Source organism: Gobio gobio (genome assembly GCF_949357685.1).
Source record: "Gobio gobio genome assembly, chromosome: 14".
Taxonomy (NCBI): Eukaryota; Metazoa; Chordata; class Actinopteri; order Cypriniformes; family Gobionidae; genus Gobio; species Gobio gobio.
This window is the reverse complement of record NC_137107.1, coordinates 16,977,699-17,004,971: the sequence shown is the minus strand read 5'-3', so window position 1 is coordinate 17,004,971 and position 27,273 is coordinate 16,977,699. Positions and strand designations below refer to the sequence as shown.

At 36.4% G+C, this 27,273-nt stretch overlaps 1 protein-coding gene across 1 annotated transcript in view; it reads right to left on the bottom strand.

Annotated features, from left to right (window-relative positions):
• The window catches only part of wwc1 (WW and C2 domain containing 1), a 56,340-nt gene that overhangs the window by 16,503 nt on the left and 12,564 nt on the right, over positions 1-27,273 (bottom strand). The window contains exons 2-11 of the mRNA XM_079835446.1: positions 25,450-25,559; positions 22,970-23,173; positions 21,810-21,886; positions 21,493-21,572; positions 17,304-17,433; positions 11,580-11,726; positions 11,369-11,439; positions 9,671-9,913; positions 5,905-5,994; positions 2,962-3,530 (exon numbers count right to left, since the gene is read on the bottom strand). Coding sequence (XP_079691572.1) covers positions 2,962-3,530; positions 5,905-5,994; positions 9,671-9,913; positions 11,369-11,439; positions 11,580-11,726; positions 17,304-17,433; positions 21,493-21,572; positions 21,810-21,886; positions 22,970-23,173; positions 25,450-25,559 — 1,721 coding nt within the window. The remainder of the gene's footprint in view (positions 1-2,961; positions 3,531-5,904; positions 5,995-9,670; positions 9,914-11,368; positions 11,440-11,579; positions 11,727-17,303; positions 17,434-21,492; positions 21,573-21,809; positions 21,887-22,969; positions 23,174-25,449; positions 25,560-27,273) is intronic.

Below are 27,273 nucleotides of genomic sequence, written 5' to 3'. Positions count from 1 at the left end.
TTACATGTTTATTACATAACACTAGACTATAGGCTATCATACAGCATTCAGAAAAAGAACAGTTTGCGCTCCTAATGGATTGATTTATTCATTTATTTTGTTTCATTTTCTTAACAATTAAGATGCTGCATGTGTTTATCCAGTCTAATCGATGTGTGCGTCTCTCCCCTGACAACAAAAATCCCGCCCCCTCTCAGAAAATACATAAAACTGACTTTTCTGAGCTATATGCGTTTAAAAGTAGCCTATTAAAATGGCACAATGGCATTGCTCAGTTCAACGTGTTGGGAAAGCGGGCATTTTGTCCCGCGTCAGTATTTATTAAAAAGTTAATAACGCTCAACATTCAAAAGGAAAATAAGGATGACCCGACCGACCGCGACCCGAATATCATTAAAAATTATTTTGGATGACTCGTTACCGCGGGTGACCGCAGGCACCCGCTCATTTTGGATCAACCCGCGCATCACTGATATATAAACAATATAAAGACAGCATATTTTAAATATGTGTTGTATTGTCATATTTTTATGAATGAAGGCCAGTATCACTGATACTAAAGTGTCTATCAAACATTAATGACGTTACATTACAGTATAACTGAAAGCTCCCAATTTCAACATTTATTAGGCTTTAAAAAAAAAACTTTTAATTTAAGTGAACTTAAAACAATCTTTACATAAACCCAAAATAATAAACGTTATATTTACCCATGGCCTTCCCTGTTATACATATACAGAAATGTAATAGTTATCTTTCTTAACTGCATAAATAATAAATTAAATATAGATGAATCATCATTAAAGCTAAAATGTTCTCTGTTCCCGTTGTTCTTTGATGAACTTTAATGACAGGCATCATCAGTACTCCTGTCACTTTAAGAACAGCCGCGGATCTCACGCGCTGTCCCGCGCATCTCATTTCCTCACAACTCTTTAAGTTCATTTAAGATGTTATTTAACAAATTTAAGACTCCTAATATGAGAATACTCAAAATCCTATGTGTTATTGTTTGTTCAAGAGCAAAGGAGAACTCGATGTGAGCAGGAAACTGACGAGAGTCTATCTATGCGTCGTGTGTGTGTGTGTGTGTCCCTTGATTAGCTGACATGAGACGCATCCACACAGACAGGACACTGACACACACACACACACACACACACACACATACACACAGGACATTGGCATACAGCGCGTTCGCTTGTGTCTTGTCGCGCTTGGAAGCATTTACATGAATAGGAGCGTGATGATCATGTAACGCTAAGCAAAAATGGATATAAAAACGGACGCTGCGTTATTTGCGTTAAATATTTTTAATGCGTTAAGCTGAAAAAATTAATCGCCCGCGTTAACGCGTTAATTTGCCCAGCCCTATTCTAAACACATTATAAGTGTTAGAAATGTATTGCTGAAACACGTTACAAAGACTGAGAACTGTGTAGTACTGAATTGTGGAGTTCGACCGTTAAATAGTTTTTCACCATTGCTGTGTTCAGGATGTTTTGGGTGGGTCTAAAAACGGTGGCTTGATGACGCACTGGAGCCACTGAGCATATGGCCCCTCCCCCAACACTATAATAACTAGAGCACATTCACATCAGTTCGTCCACTCAATCGTGAGTTAGTCAGTACCATTTAGTTACTACAGCCTACAACTTATAAAACAGCTTACAAAACAAAAACGATGATATCAAGAAGAGGTGGATTAATTTTGTGAACAGCTACCTTGATGGAGAGCTGAGGATCACCACCAACACCTGCCTCTGCAGTGACTTTATACCAGATAGTTTTACAAACTTTCATCGGAGACAACTGGGATTCACTGATAATCCACTGTTGTCTGGCTATCACTAGACCAAGCTCAATTTAAGATTGAACATTGGTCTGGGGAGTCTGCTCTGTATTTTCTACTGCACAAGAGGAGTGATAAACAAGCATAATTCAAATGACTCTGCATGCAATTGGATAGTCCTTCAACCAATCAGACCACAAGAGGCATGATCAAAGGGCAATGACCCATTGTTTCTCTATTCGTCATTGTGTTAAACCCGCCAATAGCGCGCCAAGTGGATAAGCCAGTCTGTGATTGGTTCCCGCAAAAGTGTAACAGAAGCAGTAGAAATGAATGTACAGGTTTCCAGACTGAGTTGGCTGGGTTTACCCAGTCTAAATCCACTGCAGAATGTGGCCAAACCGATTTTCATCCTCCCGTCCCGCCGAAATCTGGTGCCATCGTCGTGAACTGTCCGCGAGTGTTGTCTTGTGTGCAAACGGCAGCTTTCCCGCGAGTGTGCGTGGTTTCAGCGCCGACAGCGGACACGCCCCCAGCGTTTGAGAGCAGAGAATGCTGCTTATTTTTTAAAGATTTTGATAAGCTATTTTATTTACTTGGCGGATTTTTTTATGATTCAAATTTGGCTGGGTGGTTAATAACACATTTGTCTGTGGTGTGACAAACTCAAACACAAATTTAATTTGGACTTTACAGGGACTTTAATGAGTCATGGGTGTGTTTCGGGCGTAACATTCAGAGTCTCATCTCCCGTTCCCTTTAAAAGCCAGCGGCCGGACCATGGCGGATTCACTAATTACATAGCGGAATATAGACAGCCTCAACCTGACAAGTCAGTTTAAATACATGTGTATTGCCACGATTGGTCAAATAATTAGTCAATTTCATTCATCGTTACTGCAAATAGGTAATTCTGAAACATGCTATCTATTATGATATCCATTATCCATTATTTATCTTGATGTACACGATTATAATCTTTTACATTGTAATCCTTTTATTTTTTATATTTAGAAATGTTTGTGTGCTGCTGTGCGTCCCTGTGTGTAACAAGCAGAGTGTACCCGCCTATAGGCGCATATTACTAACGCGCCCTATAAATAACAAAAATGACTTTGATTTTGTGGACCACATGATTGATAAGCAATGAAAGATTTTGAACAATCTACCTTTTGAAGACTCTACTGCAGCCATAATGATGTCTTGTTTGTTGTCGCGGTAGGCCAGCTGCCCCTGCTGCTTGTCCCCTTCTAGCCGGAGCTCCATCAGCCTGGTTTGCAGGTCTAAATCCAACTGTGAGGCCGGACCAGAAAAGGCCTCTCCTGACAGGAAGGAAGCATCAGTAACGAGGGGCGAGCAAGGAGGAGAGAGGGAAGACAGCGAGGAACGCGGGGACAGGGAGTTCATGGAGTGAGGGGTCTCCGACAGCCTCAGCACTTGGGTTCTCTGGCCCACCCCCGGCCCACCGCCCACCTGCCTGGATGAGGAGGAGACCTCATTCTCATGGATGGTGGTGATGGAGCTGGAGGGCCTGTAGCCAGAGGTGCTTCCATCCTGCAAAATAGAGTCCAGTTTGTTCTGGAAGTCAGGGTCGCCTAGTTCAGGCTGCTCCAGGTAGATGTCGGTGAAGCTGAGAGAGGAAGTGGAGCCCAAGCTGGAGGTGGCCAGGGATCCTCGGCTGGAAGTCAGCGATCCACGGCTGCTGCCCGAGGAACATGACAGTGTGCTGGCAGACAGACTGGAATTTGGACGTCAAAGGAAAGAGACAGCGGGAGGGACAGAAGGAGAGAAGGAAAGTTAATCGGAAAGCAGCTCTGGTTCATGTTCAACCCATATCGCCTCACTCTACCCTATTTCAAATCTCGACATCAAATGCATTCTGCTTTAAAGCAAACATGCTAATTAAGGCATGGCAGGCTCACTAGTGAAACACGCAAGGGAATGTTCCCTTCATGCAACATGCCTTTGATGTGCCTCAACTAGACGCTGAATTAGGCATTAGTCATAATAAAAAAGCAAGGGCAAAGCTATTGTTAAAGTTAACAAGAGCTTTCGTTTGCATAGTTTTATAACTTCAAAAGTCTGATTCTTCTGATATTCTGAGCATTCTTATTGCAAAGTCATTACATCATATATAGTGATGCAAAGTTCTTATGATATGCAGCCTCCTCTTCCAGCTGATATTTAAAACTTCCCAATAAATTAATTACATTTACAAGCTACATTATTGTAATTTTCACACCATCAAAATGTGTTTTAAATGGTCTAGGGATGCACACTATATCAGTATCATATTTGTTACTTACATTACATTAAGATTTTCTTTGTTTGTTCATTTCATGCTCACTTAAAAATATTTTTTTGCTTGTGAGGCATTCAAGAACAAACTTAATTGGTTCTTAAAGGAACACTCCACTTTTTTTTTTAAATAGGCTCATTTTCCAAGTCCCATAGAGTTAACAGTTGAGTTTTACCATTTTCGAATCCATTCAGCCGATCTCCGGATCTGGCGGTAGCACTTTTAGCATAGCTTAGCATAGATCATTGAATCTGATTAGACCGTTAGCATCTCGCTCAAAAAATGACCAAAGAGTTTCGATATTTTTTCTATTTAAAACTTGACTCTTCTGTAGTTACGCTGGAATGAGAGAATAGTTCCTAGCCATATCGGCCTAGAAAATCAAAACTTTTCAAACTTTTCATTTTCCGTCGGTCTTAGTAGACGATGAAACTACAGAAGAGTCAAGTTTTAAATAGGAAAAATATTGAAACTCTTTAGTAATTTTTTTGAGCGAGATGCTAACGGTCTAATCAGATTCAATGATCTATGCTAAGCTATGCTAATGTTGGTAATGAGTTGGTAAAACTCAACTGTTTAACTCTAGGGGAGTTGGAAAATGAGCCTATTTTCAACAAAAAGTGTAGTGTTCCTTTAAGTTCTTATGTTTGAGCTTGTTAATCATATTTGATGTGCTCGATGTATGTGTGAAGATCAATGTTTATATGTGAATAAAACCCTAAATTAAAAGCCTAATTCATCATATAAAGCAATTTGAATTATATGGATTATTTTTACAGTGTGGTTATAACTTTTTGAAGCTTGAACATTTTTGTAGCATGGACTTCCGATGGACAGACAAAAATGACTTGTTTGTGTATAAAAAAAATAATAATAATATAAATAATAATTTGATGAGAATAAGAAAGATTTCTTCATTTGTGTTCTAAAAATGTTTAAAAAAATGATAACACTGTTAAATGTTTAACATATCTTAAAATAAATATAGATTTTTTCATACTCTGTACATTATGTTATAAATATTATGTCATTATATACAGTCAAACCAAAAATGATTCAGACACCAGATATATTTTTTACTAGTAGGTGCAGAACACTATAGTTCATTTATGTAAGTGAGGATAGCAAAATAAAGTAAACTGTGACATATTATACCCAAAAATGCTTCCTACAGTGGACTACCAGTAAAATTGATAAAAAATTGATAAACTGATAAATGATGCAGACACTTTTACCTGACCATGTTTTGCTTAAGTGTTTTTTTTTCTTGAATTGCTAATGTGTCCTTTGACACCACAGACTGAACAAAATGAAGCTTTGCTTGGTAACTGGTCGACCTAACTTGGTATTATCTAATTATGTACTTAAATGTAACAGCTGAGAGCTGATTGGTTGATTGTAATCCATGACATACCTTTCTATCAAAGTTATCTGAGATTATCAAGATGAATTTGTTCTGACACAGTTTAACTCTGAGTTCTTGTCATATTTTATTACCATTTTCTTAATTATAGCGAATAAACTGTGAGAATGTGAGAATGTTGACTAGTTGATTCACTTGTAGTATATAAGTTTTAATTTAAAATTACAAAATTGTATAGACTTCTAATACATTTTTATACATTTAATACATTTCTAATACACCCAGTTATGGGTTACCCGCAGTAATGAATGAATTGGCAGGCCAGAATGTATTGACATTGGTGCATCCTGATTAGACAACAGGTAAAAAAAAGTAAATATTGTATGCTGTTCCTTTTATGAGGGTTATTTGTATTGTCCATTTGATTTAAATGTCAGGGTTGGAGGATACCTTTTCAGCTGGGTGTGCAGGGAAGACGCCAACCTCACTGTCTCCTCCAGCTCCTTCACTAGTTTGTTTCTCCTATAGTGCAGCCTCAACCTGAGCAAAGCAACACAGAGAACTGGTGAGTTAGTACTATAGTAGAAATGTTTTTTTTTTAATTTAGAAAATAAGAAATCAAAATCAACTCCATTAACTTTATTAATGTATTGACTTTTGGTGGTTATTTTAATGAAATTATGTTGGTTTGTTATTAAACAGCAGCGGATGAAGAAGGCACCCTTTGTGTTCAACCTAGATCCAGCGTTTGTGCAGCTCAGGTTACAGGAAGAGTGCAGACGCCAAGCTAAACGGGGATACAGTATCTAGAGTAGAGAACAAGGGCTCTGTTCAAATAACTGAGAGAGAACGAGTGAGAATAAGACCAACAGAAAGAGAGAATGAAAGATAGTGAGTGAGTCAAGCAAAAAAAAAAAGCCTAATTGGTTCTCACCTAGGCAACCTGATCTGAAAATGCAGGTGCCTCTTCTAAGGCCCTGTTTACACCTGGTATTAAGATGCATTTTCGTCATCCTGATCGCAAAAAGAGTCGTTTTGAGCTTGTCCACTTTTGACCACTTCCAAAATGTAGTCGAAAATGCATTCGACCGGATTGCTTTAGTAGTGTAAACACTACTAAAGGGTCGAATGTGTTCGAACAGCTGCAAAAGACTCTCTACTCTCCGCCCACTGACCTAACGCGCAAGCATTATGGGAATCGCGCAAGCCAGTCAGGATTTAAACTTCATCATTTATTTTATTAGATATAAAAAATCTAAAAGGTGTGCATCATACCTGACACCTACATGAACACTTTACAGTTATGACTTTAAGCTATTCTCTTCAACTGCTATTGAAGTTAGAAACGTGTATACCAATGTTGTATGTAACTTTAGAGACGGTCCCTAAATTTGCGAATATTGAACGCCCAACGTTAAGCCAGCTTTATGCGAGTCAATTCAGGTGCACGATGGTTCTGTCGTGATAATTGTTTGAAACTATTTTCGCTGCTGAAATCGAACAAAACCAGTCAATCCGTGTATGATTAATTAATCTCCTACGTACATCACACGCACATCTCTGCTTTGATGAGAGTACAGATTTCAGTGAGTGAGTCAAGTCAACTTTATTTATATAGCGCTTTTTACAATGCAGATTGTTTCAACGCAGCTTCACAGTGTTAAACAGGAAAATAATGCAACAGAATTTGATTCAGCCATATAGCCGCTCTGGAGAAAACGGTGATGTCATCTAGCTCATTTCAATTATCATACACAGACAATGTGGGCAGATCAGTAATTTAGTTGATGTATTTCATTTAGTTTAGTAATTAAATTGATTTGGATATTTAGTTGAACATTTTGTGTCCCCGACTGAGCAAGCCAAGCCAAAGGCGACAGTGGCAAGGAACCAAAACTCCATCAGGTGGCATAATGGAGAAAAATAAACCTTGGGAGAAACCAGGCTCCGTCAGGGTGCCAGTTCTCCTCTGGCCAATTAACAAACAGTGTATGATTATTATTCTGGCAAATTTACAGGTCAATGGTCATATTAGATCGAAATATTCGAAAGATCGGTGTCATCACGCCGGAGACGGGTTTATTGAGGATGACATGTCGATTAAACAATTATTAAATAGGAATATTCGAAAGATCGGAGTCATCACGCCGGAGACGGGTTTATTGAGGATGACACGTCGATTAAACAATTATTAAATAGGAATATTCGAAAGATCGGAGTCATCACGCCGGAGACGGGTTTATTGAGGATGACATGTCGATTAAACAATTATTAAATAGGAATATTCGAAAGATCGGAGTCATCATGCCGGAGACAGGTTTATTGAGGATGATATGTCGATTAACCAATTATTAAATAAGAATATTTGAAAAATCGGTGTCATCACGCCGGAGACGGGTTTATTGAGGATGATATGTCGATTAACCAATTATTAAATAAGAATATTTGAAAAATCGGTGTCATCACGCCGGAGACGGGTTTATTGAGGATGCCGTGTCAATGAGGCAATTTCAGGGGGGAGTCTGAATGAGAGGGCACTCTGAACAAAACTCTGCCGTTTCATCGATGACTAATCTGATCATCCCTGATTATGACATTGCATTTATAAGCTCAACAGAATTGCGCGTGATTGGTTATAATGTGCATCGCGATTATAACAGATGCCTTTTGAGAAGACCCGCCAAAGTGGCAATTGGGAGTGACTGTGTTACACGCCACAGCTGAAATCCACCCGCAAATGGCGGGTTGGCGGGTGTTAATGTCAAGCCCTGGTGATGTTCATTTGTAAATTGCGTGAGCTTATTTCCTCCATTAGATCCATTTCAAATCAAATCAAATCAACATTTATTTTTTTGCACGTTTAAAAACAACATAGGTTGACCGAAGTGCTTTACACTCTCAACATAACTAATAAAACAATTGACAATACACCCAATACTAGTCACTTCTCAAACTCCTAGCCCTTATAGGCAGTTGTGAGCAAGAGAGAAGAGATGTGTTTTCAACACAGATTTAAAACATTCTAACGAGTCACAGGATCTAATTTGCGGAGGAAGGCTATTCCAGAGGCGTGGCACTGCCACAGAGAAAGCACAATCTCCTTTAGTCTTCAACCGAGATTTGGGAACACTCAAAAGGAGAATCTGCGACGATCTTAAAGGTCTGGCTGTACAGTGATGTTGTAACAGACCAGAAATACAGTATACTCTGGAGCAAGAAAATGTAATCCTTTAAAAAACATTAATAAGACCTTATATTGCACTCTAAAATCAACAGGGAGCCAGTGCAGGGAGGCCAGTACGGGAGATCCTCGTGCCAGTCAGCAGAACTGTGCATTTCGTCCATTTACCTGTCCTTAGACCCTCCCCTCGAATAAATCAGGACAGAAGTGGTTGAAAGTGGACAAAAGAGACGGATTAAAACACCAGGTGTAAATGGGAATGTGTCTCCCTCGTCTACTTGTGATCCAATCGACCAAAATGAGATCATTAACAGGTGTAAATGCTGCTCGCTTGCAGTAACTAACAGACTTTTATGAAGCATTTGCATACATAACGTTCATGTATATGTAGGCTTAGATATAAAAAAACGAATTGTGCCATTATAATGGATGGGACATGCAGCAATTAAATGGTAAATGGACAAAGCTCGTTTTGCATAATGCCAACTATCTTTGCGAGTGCAGCTTTTGCACATCATCGAGACTTCAGTCAAAACCTTTAGGTCTAAAAGAGGCTTTCAGAGTTGGTTTTGTGTTTCCACAATACTGACGCCTTTATCGTTCACGCTACAATGGCTTTTAGAGGTGAAATGCTCACATGCTGTCGGGAAAAGGGAAAAACATTGGGTCAGACGTGCATTCTTGCAGTATTAAGTGGATTGTGTAGCCTAGTGGTTAAAAAACGAAAGATCTGCAAAGGTCGATCCTCATTCCCACACTTTCTTACCAATAATTTCCATGATTTTCCAAGGAATTTTCCATGGTTACAATCATTTGCAATGGATAGATAAGGATTTTATGTATTTATTTATTTATTTTTATAGCTGAAAAAAATAGAGCATTGACATGCTTTCCTGTAGCTCAAACAGTAGAGCATGGCGCTGGCAACGCCAAGGTCATGGGTTCGATTCCCAGGGAAAGCAAGAATTGACAAAATGTAAAATGTGTACCTTGAATGCAATGTAAGTCGCTTTGGATAAAAGTTAACCATCTCACCTCTCGGTCAGTGCTTTGCTCTGGTTGTCCCGTGCAGCTTGCAGGTCCTTCTCGAGTCGTTTCTTTTCCGATTCGATCTTCTCTGCCTCGTTGGGCGCGCGCTTGCACGGCGTTACATACTGCAGTTCCTTTAGCAGCTCTTCCTTCTCATTGATAAGGATTAAGCGATCTCTCTCCGGGTCCAGCAGGCCTGGCCATGCCTCGCTATCCAGTTTAGCAATCTGGACCTCAATATTTGCAATCCTGATTGAGCAAAGTGAATAAGGCAATGCAAAGAAAGTTAAGTATGCAATTATTGTCAGAGATCAATAGAGCAACAGGTTGATTTCAAAATCAAATTTTAAGTAAATATTGAGTCAAAAGAATTTCAGTGTGCTATACAGTGGGGCCAAAAGTCTGAAACCGTATTGGTTTTTCTGTCATTTTCTTACACTCAAATAAAAAATAAATTAAAATAAAACACACACAAAAACACACACACACACACACACACACACACACACACACACACACACACACACACACACACACACATATACATATATATATATATATACACACACACACTAATCAGGCATAACATTATGCCAGGTGAAGTGAATAACACTGATTATCTCTTCATCACGGCACCTGTTAGTGGGTGGGATTTATTAGGCAGCAAGTGAACATTTTGTCCTCAAAGTTGATGTGTTAGAAGCAGGAAAAATGGGCAAGCGTAAGGATTTGAGCGAGTTTGACAAGGGCCAATTTGTGATGGCTAAGACGACTGTGTCAGAGCATCTCCAAAACTGCAGCTCTTTTTATTGAAAGTAAAATCAGCGTGTCTGTATATTAGATGCACGCAGGTCTTAAATTGACAGCAGCGCAGCCTAGTGAACACGCTGTCCTTAAAGGAACAGTTCACCTCTAAAATTGTCATTATTTACTCACTCAAATATTGTTTCAAACCTGTATTCATTTCTCGATGACAGAACTTTCATTTTTGAGTGAACTATCCCTTTAATGTTAATACAACCACAAAAGAGAAAATCCTTCACTGCTCTTGACTGAAAAACTAATACAGTAGCTTTAATAAGAATCAATATATATTTTATAGTAAAGTCTATGTAGTGTTTTATTTTTACATTTATTCATTAAATTTCATACTTAAATGCTGCTGTACAGCTCTGAGCTGCCAGTGTAAATCTTTATACATTTATATTATATTATACAATACATTAGGAATGTGTACAAGGGTTTTTTTTTTAAAGTAAAGTTTTAAGTTTAAGTAAGGTTTTTCAATTCTTTTAAGTAAAATAAAGAAAGAGTAGTGCAATAAAAAAATATATTTTTTCTCCTTAACCTCTTGCTGTTCCTGTCGCCTAAGAATAGAATAGCAAAAAACTGATGTGACAAGCCATCAGAACCGAACCGAAAACCGTGGTTAAAAACCGAGGTATGTATTAAACCGTGGACTAACTGTATTGCTGCATACCTAATATATATATATATATATATATATATATATATATATATATATATATATATATATATATATATATATATATATATATATATATATATATATATATATATATATATATATACATATATATACACACACAGTTATATTATATCAACCATCAAACCACCTGCTCTCCAAATATAAGCATTACTAAAAACAAATAATTTTTGAGAAAATTCAGAAGAAAAACATACCTTCTTTTTGCCTCCTCGTATTTCAGGCTCAGTCGTACCTTCTCAGCCAGCTTATTTGAGCTTGATACAAACTAATTTAAAAAGAATCACAATAAAAAAAAAATACATTTTATTCTACAAATGACTTGCACATTGTGAAACCACTAAAAGACACCATTGTCATTCATCATTTACAAGCATGTAAAACCCAGCACTGAAGGCCGTCTCTCACCTCAGCAGGTATGTCTGTTTGAGACCCGGCGTCTGAGTAGAGACGGGGCAGAGAGAGGTTTGAGTTGGCCAGGGACGGATTGCTGGCCCACAGGTCAGACTGAGAGCCATAATCTAACTGGAAATCATCTTTCAGCACAGCAAGTTTCTAAAAGAAAAACACAATAATCAGATGTCAGAATGTGATTTTGTCCCTTTGAGCAGCATATCACCTTGGCTTTAAGTGAGGTCAGAAAATCTTTGACCTCTATTTACCATTGCAGAAAGCACATTCAGAACATTTCTGAGATGACAACAGCCAACAGGAGCTTAAGCATAGTTGCCTGACACCTTCTGTGTTAGAGAGAACTGAAGTTGCCTGTGTGATTATTAAGTGATGAGTAAAGAGAGGCAGTGAGGCTACAGGGAGGAGAGTTTATTTGCAAGAAAGAAACACAAAGCTATGAGTGGCATGTTACGGGTGAACACACGCATGACGGAAGAGGTCTGCCAGCTGCAAAGGGGGGGCATGCATTATTTAGCATGGCCTGCCTCGCCATATGCTCGTCGAACAGAGTGAGGAATAGTTGGAAATAAATAAATAAAAAATGGCAAAAGAAAGGCAAAACAAGAGGGAATAATACGCAAGGAAAATGGGGTCAGCTTGGGCCCACTGAGAGCTCGAAAAGCTGCTCTCTGACAGTTTAAATGCCTCATACGCTACTGTTATATTTGGGAAGACTCCATCTGCCAAACTTACTCTACCGTTCAGAAGTTTGGGGTCAGTTAGTATTATTAATATTATTAATTAATTAGGGCTGTCGAAAGATTAATCCTGATTAATCGCATCCAAAATAAAAGTTTGTGTTTACATAATATTTGTGTGTGTACTCTGTTAATTATTATTTATATATAAATACACACACAAGCATGTATATATTTAAGAAAAAATATTATTTATATATATAAAACATTTATATTTATATAGATTATATAAATGTATATACAGTATATACATGCAAATATTTCTTAAATACATACATGAATGTGTGTGTATTTATATATAAATAACAATTAACAGAGTACACACACATATATTATGTAAACACAAACTTTTATTTTGGATGCGATTAATCGCTATTAATCTTTTAACAGCCCTACAATTAATATCTTCACTGGTACAACTGTTTTCAATATTGATCTTAATAAGAATGCTGCATTAATATTGTAAAATATTATATTACAATTATATATATATATATATATATATATATATATATATATATATATATATATATATACACTCACCTAAAGGATAATTAGCAACACCATACTAATACTGTGTTTGACCCCCTTTCGCCTTCAGAGCTGCCTTAATTCTACGTGGCATTATTTCAACAAGGTGCTGAAAGCATTCTTTAGAAATGTTGGCCCATATTGATAGGATAGCATCCGATAGCATCTTTCAGTTGATTTGTGGGATGCACATCCAGGGCACGAAGCTCCCGTTCCACCACATCCCAAAGATGCTCTATTGGGTTGAGATCTGGTGACTGTGGGGGCCATTTTAGTACAGTGAACTCATTGTCATGTTCAAGAAACCAATTTGAAATGATTCGAGCTTTGTGACATGGTGCATTATCCTGCTGGAAATAGCCATCAGAGGATGGGTACATGGTGGTCATAAAGGGATGGACATGGTCAGAAACAATGCTCAGGTAGGCCGTGGCATTTAAACAATGCCCACTTGGCACAAAGGGGCCTAAAGTGTGCCAAGAAAACATCCCCCACACCATTACACCACCAGCACCAGCCTGCAAAGTGGTAACAAGGCATGATGGATCCATGTTCTCATTCTGTTTATGCCAAATTCTGACGCTACCATCTGAATGTCTCAACAGAAATCGAGACTCATCAGACCAGGCAATATTTTTCCAGTCTTCAACTGTCCAATTTTGGTGAGCTTGTGCAAATTGTAGCCTCTTTTTCCTATTTGTAGTGGAGATGAGTGGTACCCGGTGGGGTCTTCTGCTGTTGTAGCCCATCCGCCTCAAGGTTGTGCGTGTTGTGGCTTCACAAATGCTTTGCTGCATACCTCGGTTGTAACGAGTGGTTATTTCAGTCAAAGTTGCTCTTCTATCAGCTTGAATCAGTCGGCTCATTCTCCTCTGACCTCTAGCATCAACAAGGCATTTTCGCCCACAGGACTGCCGCATTCTGGATGTTTTTCCCTTTTCACACCATTCTTTGTAAACCCTAGAAATGGTTGTGCGTGAAAATCCCAGTAACTGAGCAGATTGTGAAATACTCAGACCGGCCCGTCTGGCACCAACAACCATGCCACGCTCAAAATTCCTTAAATCATCTTTCTTTCCCATTCTGACATTCAGTTTGGAGTTCAGGAGATTGTCTTGACCAGGACCACACCCCTAAATGCATTAAAGCAACTGCCATGTGATTGGTTGATTAGATAATTGCATTAAAGAGAAATTGAACAGGTGTTCCTAATAATCCTTTAGGTGAGTATATATATATATATATATATATATATATATATATATATATATATATATATATATATATATATATATATATATATATATATATATATATATATATATATATAGTGCTGTCAATCAATTAAAAAAAATCACGATTAGCTTTTTTGTATAGTGATAATTTCACAGTTACTCTCCAGATTAATCTAGAAACAATTTAAAGACAATATATTTTAATCTAAGTTTTAATATAAGCATCTTTTTATGAATGAAGGCCAGTATCACTGATACTAATACAGCTACTGATGTTTTTTACATTAATTACAGACATTCAACATTACAGTCTAAATCTATCTATTTCAACATTTATTAGGCTTTAAAAAATAACAACTTTTAATTTAAGTGAACTTACAACAATCTTTGAACTTAAAACCATTATAATAAATGTCATATTTACCTGTGGCCTGGTGAATCAAGTTATCAAACACTTACTAAATACAGATTAATCCTTATTAGAGCTACAATTTTCTCTGTTAGCTTTGTTCTTTGATTAACATTAATGACAGACATCACAGCAACTGGTTTATTAGGCTACTTTGTCTTTAAGATCTGCTCCAGATCTGACACGCTGTCACACATCTCGTTTTCTCACAACTCTTTAAGTTAATTTAAGATGTTATTTAACTAACGTCTGGCGCCCTGTCTGTGTGTCCGATATTGGCGCGCGTAATAATAATAATAATACTAATAATAATATAATAATAATATTTATATATATACACACTACCAGTCAAAAATTTGGAAACTACTATTTTGATTGTTTTTGAAAGAAGTCTCTTCTATAAATGTCTATACTGTCAATTTAATGCATCCTTACTGAATAAATGTATTAATTTCTTTAAGTTCTTTCCCAAAAACACAATAATAATTCTTACCGACCCAAAACTTTTCAACGGTAGTATAATGTTACAAAAGCTTTCTATTTCAGATAAATACTGTTCTTTTGAACTTTCTATTCATCAAAGAATCCCAAAAAAAGTGTTTAACACAACTGCTTTCAACATTGATAATAATCATAAATGTTTCTTGAGCAGCAAATCAGCATATTAGAATGATTTCTGAAGGATCATGTGTATATTAAAACATAAAATAGTTCATTTAAATTGAAATAATATCTCACAATATTAATGCAGCCTTGGTGAGACTTCATGTAAAAACATTTAGAAAAATCTTACCAGCCTTTTTGTGTGCATGTTCACAATTAAAAAGATGTTTACAAGAAATTTTAATATCTATCCTGTAAAATAAATTGATAAAATGAGGGTCTATGGACCAAAGGGTGATGTATAAAATAAAAAGTCCATAATACATTTTTTAAAAAGGGGGGTTGTTCGAATTTTGATGGGGTCTCAAACGCATTGCCAGTGGGAGGCAAAACACATTGTCTTCACTGGCTTCTTTAAATTTGCATAAGTCTAAATGTATAAACAAAAAACGAGCAAACTCGATGAAATTGAAGCCTCCAGTTAAACCTGCTTTGTACATTACGGTAAACGGGGTGCAAACCAAATACATAACCAAATATTTTCTTTAGGCCTACATTCAAGAGCAGTAGGTTAACAAAACATTATGCAAACAAGGAAACTTCACACTCGGCAATGCTAGTGCAAACACTCAGCGTGAAAACAAACAGGTCCTAACATTCACCCATATCGCATTACATGAATTATCATTATAACCAAATAATCCACTCGCTCATTATTTCTCTGAATCCCATAACGTTACTTGTTTTTTGGGTAGAGTTGCATTCTATACTCTTTTAGTGTTTTATGTTGTATAGAGTTTTATAGATAAGCTGATCTTTAGTTGTCATAGTAGTAATATCTCTCTAGTTAACCAACATTTTGGTAATTAATATGAAGTTTTTAGGAACTACATGGGGAAAAAAAGAAAATTACAAATCACAGGACCAATAAAATGAACTAGTGAATGTAAAAAAAAGCCTTTAAAAGTGGTGAATAAATAGTGAATTACAGTTTCTAAGATATTTTTTCTATTATACATTCACATACATTTATATCTAAATTCTAGACATATGTTTGTGTATTGCTGTGATGATCTGACATACATTTTTGTAAAACTATTATTATAATGTATTATTTTATGAAGTGGACTATTGTGATGGCATGTAATAACAACAAAAATGCAGTGAAAAGTTAGCTTTTAAAGATAGTAAAGTAATATATATGTATACTAAATTTTAAAGTTTGGGGTATGATTTTTTTAAATCTTATACTCATTCACGAGGCTTAAATTATTTGATACAGTAACAGTTTTATATTTGAATACAGTTTTATATTTGAATATATATCAATTTTCAGCAGCCATTACTCCAGTCTTCAGTGTCACATGATCCATGATCCTTTTTTTCAAGGAATATTTAAGGAATAGAAAGTTCAAAAGAACAGCATTTTTAAAAATATATATATATTTTTGTAACAATATACAAGTCTTTACGATCAATTTATTTGATTGAGTCCAAACTTTGAACAGTATTATACATATTTCTGTTTAATATTTCCTATAACTTTACATTTTAAGTCTCTTAATAATATAGGATAGTTTAAATTGTATTTGAAAAGACACAAAATACATATCAACAGCAATGTCAGATATGGATGGGTGCCACAGAAAGTAATTTTTTCAAGTTAAGTGTGAAAAAGTGGCATGGTTCACAAAGTTTGAGTGTCCTGCTTCTATATGCCAATACACAACTGTATTTTGTAAAATATTCAAATACTTTTGTGTGGGAGTACGAAACAAATAATGGTGGTGAAATTGTGTTTGTGATTGTCATCTCCACTACACTTAGCCACTCCTATCTGCTCAAACACATTAGCTTATTATGACCATCAGATTGCCTATAATTATACAGCAAGTAGAGCACTTCACTGCGGTTTTTATTTGGATAGATTGGTTTGCTACTTCCCTAGTGTGTACTTAGCCATTATGGATTATCGTTGTCTTGAGTATTTGTATATGTACACCTGGAACGGAGACAAAAAGTTATCCACAATGTCCTAATAATGAAAGTATGCATGAATGTGTTCCCAGAACATTCTCAAGGTGTCACGTATTGTTTTTTCGTAACCTGGGCGACGTTTAAATGCTTCTTTCAGGGTGTCATTGCTCAGGGAATGTACTGAGAACTGAATTAAACGTTCAAAGAGATCAATGTTAATTTTTACCCGCATGAGCTCTTGTTTCTCCTTCTCCCCAGAGCTGATGGCATCTTTAATGGACTTCACCTCCTTCAGGATGGCCTGGGCTTCATGCAGTTTGTAGCCATGTGAGGCACTGGACACTTTGTGATCAATCCTGGTGAAAGACAAAGAAAGAAAAACAGAAATAATTGTGAATAATCCAAATAATTTTTTAATCATTACACTCAGAATCTGCTTAACTGTGACGGAATCAAATGTTTTATTGAATAATTTTTTGGAATCGGTCAGACCTGCTCGATTTGGGGAAATCTAATAGAAATGTTTCTAATTTAAGAATTAAGTAATAAGAAATATAAAAAATGTAATATTCCAAAATTAAGTACTTCAGAAAATATAATAATAATAATAATATGTAATAATAATATGGCTGTCTTAATTTCTTTATTTTCAAATGTTAAACCATCAAGCCTATATTTTTACAAGTATTAAGTACTATATTACAAGTTTGGGAAGATGGTTGGCATGTGTCGTGTTCCCAAATGTATGTTATGAGCGACCCAAAGTCACAGATGCAGAGATGATGTTGTGTGGAACAGCATTTACTTTGAACACTGAAAAAGACCAGATCATCACGCTTTATTCTGAAACAGGCGGCATATATATTTATTTGATTAAATTAAATGAACCAATTCACTTAAACAAATCAGACTTCCAACATACTTCCTGCTGGGACAAACTGAAGTGTGTCTATTTGAGGAATACACCTTCCTATAGCAATTAGTTATGGCTACTTCCACTACCAAACCACCATAGCAGTAATATGAGCCATCAAGAACAGTAAAAGAAAACAGGGATTCACTCTGGGCAAAGGCTTTTCTTTGAGATGTTTGCTAACCCACAGACTGGGCACCCTGCTCCCGGGCACCTGAGCGAGGCAGGAGTTCTCATAGGCCGCACTAACGGCAAAATACTCTGCTGAATGTTTTGCTTGCAATTTCCTGGAAAGTCAAGCTCCAGAGCCAAGAATACAGTGGGGATGGGGGTGGGGGGGGTGGCTTTGTTTAGCAGAAGAGGGCATGTAAAGCAAGTCATCGGTAAGTCATGTGCGGACCTGAGAAACAGGTTAGTCCACATTCCTCTGGGCAAGAGAGTTAGAGGGAAGCAGTCAACAGGAATCAGCCCAGCATCTCAACGCCCTTTCACATACAAAAACAGTCCAATCCAAAGCTTTATGTCAATGACTTTTTTTCTTTTCTATTTTTTTTTTCTACTACAATAGGTTTTCATGCTTGAATGTTCAAATAACACATTATGTTTTAACATATTTTACATCATTTTATTTAAACATTTACATGGCATGGTCTGAAGATGATCTGACTTGAATTTGGTGAAGATCAAAACAACGGTCAAAGTCGGAGGACTTTCCCATCGACTAACTCATCATTTACTCACCCTCAAGCCATCCTAGGTGTATATGACATTCTTCTTTCAGACGAAGACGGAGTTATATTTAAAAATGTCCTGGCTAATCCAAGCATTATAATGGCAGCCTAAAATTTGAAGCCCAAAAAAGAGCATCCATCCATTATAAAAGTAATCCATATGACTCCGGGGGTTTAATAAAGGCCTTCTGAAGCGAAACGATGCGTTTGTGTAATAAAAATATCCATATTTAACACGTTATAAAGTAAAATATCTAGCTTCCGGCAGACCGCCTTCCGTAAGCATAACTGCCGCGATCATGACATCAGAAGTAGCGCAAGCATTTGAAATGTGAGGCGTTACACTTTCTTCGTAAGTTGAATACAGAAGGCGGTAATGTTTTAAATATGGACATTTTTATATACACCTAGGAATGTTATATACACCAAGGATGGCTTGAGGGTGAGTAAATTATAGGATAATTTTTTTGGGTGAACTATCCGTTTAAGACGAGTTTCATTACAATAGGAAAAATGTAAATGTCTGAAAGGCAGACACGCAAAATGGGCGATATGGAATAATTGGGTATTGTTCGACTCAGTATGTCGCACCGAATCTAAAGAGACTAGTCTTGTGATTGATTTTAGGACAAACCATTCAGAAGTTATAAGCAAATAGCTATTTTTCATATCTCCTGACCACTAGTTGGCACTGCACCGAAACTGTGCAGGTATCCTCAGGTCATGGTTGTCATAACACACACCAAGTTTCGTCTGAATACACTAAAGCGTTGTGGAGATATAGCCTCACATCCGTTTTGGCATGATCTTGTCAAATTTGTTCACACATTATTCGAAAACGGTTTGACGAATCGACTTGAATTCCATAACATTTTGTCTGTACGATCGGAAGGTGATATGTTTCAATCGGCTTGAGCGAAGCAATTTAAACATTTTGTTTCTAGATCTTATGGTTCAAAAGTTATTAGCATAAACATGAGTCCAACTTTGGACAGTTGGTGGCACTAGAGGGATTGATATAGAAAATTAGTTGACCTCAATAAATTAACCACGATTCCAGAAGTTCTTCAATAAAACAAGTTATTCATATATTATTTTTGAATTTAATTACATTTAACTCATCTTGCTGCCAGCTTGGAAGTTTGCTGAGGCCTGCAGGTTGAGAACCACTGGTCTACGACACTGCACTATATATTTTACAGTATTAGCTAGAGATGCACCGATTGTAATTTTTTTGGCAGATTCCGATTTCCGATTTTATGTTAATAAGAATGGCCGATACCGATTTTTGCCGATTCTCTTTCTAAGAACTATAATTGACAGCATATACACACAAAAATCCACTTTTTCTTCAAAGCAAATTTTTTTTTAATAAAATAAATTATTAAACATTACAACAGGATCTTCTCTCATTTAAACAACTCTCAAAAAATAAGTGTTCTGCGCCTGGAAAGAAGTAGAAATAACAAATAACTGAAAATCAGATGCTTTATGAAACAAAACATTATAAAATGACCTTTTTCTCTTTTTTACTTGTCTTACAAAAGTCAAAAGATCCTATGAATGAACAAACCTGAAGTGTACAGTAATAGTTCACTAATTGGGTAATAAATGTTGCCAGCTAGGGATGTCACGGTACCAAAATTCAAGTAGTCGGTACCAATACCATACAAATTTTACGGTACTCTGTACCAATTTCAGTGCCACAGCTAAATGTTTTTTTATTTTTATTTATTTAACCATTTAACCATTAAAAAAAATGAATTAAATGTATTTGGTTTATAATTTATGATGATAATCATTATAAGTAAATAATACATAAACATTTAAAGGCTGTATGCTGTTTAAAAGTAAATATTGTTTATAAAAAAATATCAAGTGAAAAATAATCAACCATCTAGGCATAATTATTATTATTAGTAGAGACGTATTATTATTACATAGAGACGGCGCTAAATCTACTGTAGTCTACAAAAGTAGGCCAATATATTCTGTCAATTAAATTTTTTTAAACCAAACTTTTATTTTGACCAGTGGCCGTGCAGACCTTTGAGTGTCTGTGTTCATGATATGACAGTTTTCTCAAATAAAACGGTAAATTCTCATGAAGTGATGGATTATGCGTTCGGCTGGTCATCCAGCGCCATGAAGTCCATAATTTCTTTGTAATTGCTTTGGTCTTTTCGCTGCTTATACCAAGGAAAGATAGGAGAGGCTGCTGACCTGTGGCTGGCTCTGAGCTCTGGCCAGCTTTAGCCGTTTTACTACCTTCTTCAAACTGGGCAGTTCTGCAGGGTGATGGAGTTTTAAGTGTCTAATTAGGTTTGTCGTGTTGTGCGCTTTCCTGGTGGTTCCCCCGCGGTTTATTTTAACTTTACAAGTTTTACAAATGACATAATTAGCGTCTTCTTTGCACACAGTAAAAAACGTCCATGCCAACGACATGTTTGCATGTGGCTGTGAGCACGAGCGTGGCTGTGAACAGAGAACTCGATTTTGAAAATAATAATATGAAATATGAATAGCTTCACACTGACTGTTTCAGGTGATGTTTTGAAGCACAGTAAAATATCAACTTTTACAACAGGCAAGACAAAAGTGAGCTCACTCCATCACAATAAAGTGCAAATGCACTCATAAAATAGCAAGAGATAAGATAATGTGTTTTTGTCTAGCACAAAGACGAGGTGTTTTCAGACTGGACTGCATTTAAACAAGAAAGCGATCAGTTGTTGGAATGTGATAGTGCAATGAGGTCAGGTTACACTTACTCTTTCAACGTCTCAAAGCCTTGCTCCTTATAAAGCAGTTCTTGCCTCATAAAGGCCAAATCTCTCTTCAGCTTATTTACCTGAACAAAAGACAGCAACAGAGAGAAAGTGAGCAGGTGAATGAATGAAACACTTATGTAATTACAAGACATCTTACATTTGGCTTTAAATGTAATCTAACTGTCTGTCATCACATGCGAAATCCATGATGTACGGAGTGCTGCAAATATTACACCCAATTCATGTCTTGCATAAACAAGATAATATTCACAGCAAAAAAAATCAAAGGCTCCATGTTAGGTGGAAGAGCTTCTTACCCGGCTTTTTGCTGTAACAATCTCCGCTTTGAGGATTTCAGGGTCATATTTACTGCTTGATGAGGATCTGGAATTTACTGTAGGGAAGATAAGAGTTCAAAGGCTTTATCTTATCTAGAAAACCACTTGACACGGCTCTGGAATTCCACAGAGATTTATAATATTGCTACAGACTGTCATAAATCTGCATCCATTATAATAATGTTTTATTTGAAATAAAGAATTTGCTTACATAAGATGTTTTAAGAGTGAGGTCATTGCAGGTTGGGCTGCACAAATATTTCAAAGTGAATTCAAGATTTTGTCCTCATCAACCAAGCATGCAGCTTTCGCTGTCTTATCTCCACAGATGATAAAATTATGACAATGTCCCCTAAAACCACCTGTTCTCGGACTATAACTCAATACTTCATATAGCTTCAAAAATATACAACATAAATATACACGTGATTAATTAAAAATCCTTGTGAATAATGCAAATAAATTACCGAAGCATCATTAAAGGGGTCCTATAATGCCCCTTTTTTACAAGATGTAAAATAAGTCTCCGATGTCCCCAGAGTGTGTATGTGCAGTTTTAGCTCAAAATACCCCGCCGTAAATTTTTATAGCATGTTCAAATTGTCTTTTTGAGGGTGAGCAAAAACGCGCCGTTTTTGTGTGTGTCCCTTTAAATGCAAATGAGCTGCTGCTCCCAGCCTCCTTTCAGCATGTTAAAGAACACAGGCACAGCCGGATCATTTCCATAATGACCAACGCAATCCACCACGAGCAGCGCAAATTATCGTCTGGTTTAAGACATGCTTTTTTTGGGCCGATAAATAAATAAATAAATAAATAAATGTATAAATAAACTGACTAGCGCAAACCTTAGTAAATCACATTGTATGATTCATTTAAATACTCTCACTGCAATCACTGCCATTATAAAGCTTGGAAGAGCCAGGACTTTTTTAATATAACTCTGATTTTATTCGTCTGAAAGAAAATGTCATATACACCTAGGATGACTTAAGGGTGAGTAAATCATGGGCTAATTTTCATTTTTGGGTGAACTATCCCTTTAATTCACAAACTTGTGTCACGAATCACTGTCAAGTAGCTCATAAATAAGGAAAGTTTTTAAGTGACAGACACATGTATAGAGTCACAAGTCTTACAGCTGGTCTGTGAGGCTGCCTTGTCCCTCCAAGCATCATTTAGCTGCCGATATTCCTGCTGGGCCAGGTGAAGTCGCTGTTCTTTGACCTGGTAGATCTCCTTTTGGGCGCTCAACGCATCCTGAACCACACTCAGATAATCATGCAACATGAGCTCCTGCTCCCGCTGCCACTGGGCTCGAGGATCCTCCAACTGGGTGCTCTCTGACGGAAAGAGAGAGAAGACATTTTTTTAAATGTTCTGGAAACAAGTCTCTTCTGCTCACCAAGAATGCGTTTATTTGATCAAAAACGCAGTAAAAACTGTAATATTATGACATATTATTACAATTTAAAATAACTATATTCTATTTTAATATACTTTAAAAAGTAATTTATTCCTGTGATTTAAAGCTGAATTTTCAGCATTATTACTCCAGTCTTCAGGGTCACGTGATCCTTCAGAAATCATTCTAATATGCTGAATTGCTGCTCAAGAAACATTTCTCATTATTATTTATTTTGAAAATAATTTTGATTATTTTTCGCTGCTTAAAATTATTGCTTTCTTTGTTAATACTGGTTAATACTTTTATTCAGCAGGGACGCATTAAATTGATCAAAAAAGACAGTAAAGACAATTATAATGTTACAAACTATTTCTATTTTAACCTTCTATTCATCAAGGAATAATGAAATCAAAAAAAGTATCACGTCACGTCATTTTTGTTAATTGAAAATTAGAAATAAAATAATACTAAAACTGAAATAATAAATTAACGCTAAATAAAAAGGACAAAAATTAAAACTGAAAATATATATTTTTTAAATATATTACATACATTTACAGTGGCAAGAAAAGTTTGTGAACCACTTGCAGAATCTGTGAAAATTTCTATAATTTTAACTTAATAAGAGAGATTATAGAAATTGCATTATTTTTTTATTTAGTACCGTCCTGAATAAGATATTTTACATAATAAATGTTTATATATAATCCACAAGACAAAAAAATAGCTGAATTTTTTTAAATAACCCCGTTGAAAAGTTTATGAACCATTGATTCTCAATACTGTGTGCCTGGATGATCCACGGCTGTTTTTTTGTTTTGTGATGGTTATTCATGAGTCCCTTGTTTGTCCTGAGCAGTTCGTTCTTCAGAAAAATCCTCCAGGTCCTGCAAATTCTTCAGTTTTCCACCATCTTTTGCATATTTGATCCCTCTCCAGCAGGGACTGTATGATTTTGAGATCCATATTTTCACACTGAGGACAATTGAGGGACTCAAACACAACTATTAAAAAAAGGTTCAAACATTCACTGACGCTCCAGAAGGAAACACGACACATTAAGAGCTGGGGGGTGAAAACTTATTGAATTTGAAGATCAAGGTAAATTGTACTCAATCTAACAATCTCCTTCAAAACAAGTATCTTCTGTTGCATCTGAAGGTCAGTACTAAATGGAAAAAAAAAACAGGACGGGATGAACAGGATGAAGATGTCCAAATGTTTCTTATTTTGTTTCTTATTTGATTTTTTCCTTTTAGTACTCTGCCCTTTAGAAGCAACAAAAGATACTAGCATGTTTCCCAGAAGACAAATTGAGTACAATTTACCTTGATCTTCAAATTCAATAAGTTTTCACCCCCCAGCTCTTAATGTGTCTTGTTTCCTTCTGGAGCATCAGTGAATGTTTGAACCTTTTTTAATAGTTGTGTTTGAGTACCTCAATTGTCCTCAGTGTGAAAATATGAATCTCAAAATCATACAGTCCCTGCTGGATAGGGATCAAATATGCAAAAGATGCTGGAAAACTGAAGAATGTGCAGGACCTGGAGGATTTTTCTGAAGAACGTTGGTCAGTTTAACTGCTCAAGACAAACAAGAGACTCAAGAACAACCATCACAAAACAAAAAAACAGCCGTGGATCATCCAGGGAACGACACACAGTATTGAGAATCAATGGTTCATAAACTTTTGAACAGGGTCATTTTAATAAATGCAACAATTTTTTTGTCTTGTGGACAATATGTGAAAATTTTTTATGTAAAATATCTTATTCAGGAAAGTACTAAATAAAAAACAACATGCATTTTGTATGATCTCTTTTATTTAGTTAAAATTATTCACATTTTCACAGATTCTGCAAGCGGTTCACATACTTTTTCTTGCAACCGTAAATAATACTAAAACAACACTTTTATTTATTACAATTATTTCTAAAATGTTGAAAATAGTAATGATAAGTAATCAGTAGGTGTCCAAATGTTTCAGTTAAAATAGTTACAGAATAGCACAAAATACTGTGCATTGGCGACAAATTATCTGTGTTTCATAAATGAGGCCCACTGAATCAACGGTTTCAACCCCGAAAGCCTTGTTTTCATTTACGTCCAATTAAATATGCCATTTCATCTGTCTAAAACCCACAGAATCACACAACAGACACTCTATACTCCTATGTGTGCCTAAGGTGGGCTGCAACTTGTTCAACTTACTGGTATTGTGGTCGACATAATAGGCTCCAACTTGGGGGTCGTGGGCCTCCTCCCATCCCACAGGCAGCTCATCTCCAATACAGTCAGCAAAAGTCAGAGGCTTAGTCTGCCTGCAAAATCAAACAGGGAATCCATCTGTCAGTCAACAGCCAATCAGAGAGAAGACAGCGGGATGTTGGACCTCCACAATTCATGCTTATTTTTCGTGGGATGTCACTCACTGAGAGTTTGAGCGTGGCGCAAGCATGTGTGTGTGTGTGGGGGGGGGGGGGCATCAGAGGAATGTCGGGCTATTCACCTCCAGTGCGCTGGTCGAGCACAATAGCCGGAAACCTAAGCCGGGCATTCCACAGGCCCTGCTGACCCATCGCCTGGAGGTTTCTGAGGCAACACACTGTGGCTCTCCAAGCCCAGTGCTTTGGATCACCGCAGAGCAACGGGGACACTCACTTGGCCGAAAAGAGCGACGCTAAAACTTTTATTAGCAGGCGTACGCTAATGCTAACAAAGTAGTCTGGCTGAACTTCAGTGGAGAGCACTCCTGGCACTCGCTAGCTAGACTAATCAATTAAAAAGAAAGAGCTTGTTGAGGTTTTAGAGTAAATCTGAAGAGCCTATAGGGTAGGAGGTTTATCACTAACCTGATATAAGGATTCTAACCAAAGGCATTAGGAAACAATATTGAACAACAACAAAAAAATGCTTCAAAACGATTCTTTAGAGGAACACTCCACTTTTTTTGAAAATAGCCTCATTTTCCAACTCCCCTAGAGTTGAGTTTTACCGTTTTCGAATCCATTCAGCCGATAGGTCTGGCGGTAGCATTTTTAGCATAGCTTAGCTTAGCTTAGATCATTGAATCTGATTAGACCGTTAGCATCTCACTCAAAAAAAACCCCAAAGAGTTGAGTTTTTTTTTTTCCTATTTAAAACTTGACTCTTGTAGTCACATTGTGTACTAAGACTGACGGAAAATGAAAAGTTGTGATTTTCTAGAGTAGACTAAACTAACGGTCTAATCAGATTCAATGATCTATGCTAAGCGAAAAAGGTCAAACTCAACTGTTTAACTCTAGGGGAGTTGGAAAATGAGCCTATTTTAAAAAAAATGTGGCATGTTCCTTTGACAAGGGCCTTGGCAAACACTGGACTGAAGAAAAAATTATACAAATTGTTTATATATATATATATATATATATATATATATATATATATATATATATATATATATATATATATATATATACAATTCCAAAGAGGATCTGTTTAAAAAATATAAAGCTTAAAATATAAAGTGAATGTGTGAATGAAAACGCACACAATAATACTGGTCAAAAGTTTGGAATAATCAAGATTTTTTAATTAAGATTTTTTGAAAGAAGTCTCTTATGCTCACCAAGCCTGCATGCCCTTGATCAAAATCCAGTCAAAGCAGGAATATTGTGAAATAGGAATACAATTTAAAAGTTTTCTATTTTAATATATTTTAAAATGTGATTTATTACTTTGATGGCACGGCTGAATTACTTTAGTCTTCAGTGTCACGTGATCCTTCAAAAATCATTCTAATATGCTGATTTTATGCTCAAGAAACATTTATTATTATTATCAATGTTGAAAACCGTTTTTGCAAACCACCTGATTAAAGCCTGGACGATTCACCTTGGGCCGACCAAATGTGGTTCAATCATTTAACATAAATGTAGCTTTTTTTATTTTTTTTTAAACAAAACAAAAGATTTATTTCTTAACCTGTTGTGTGGACAAATTAGTTTTTTTCCAACCACTGCAAAAGATTTACGTTTGTGTTCAGGAGAGGCATTG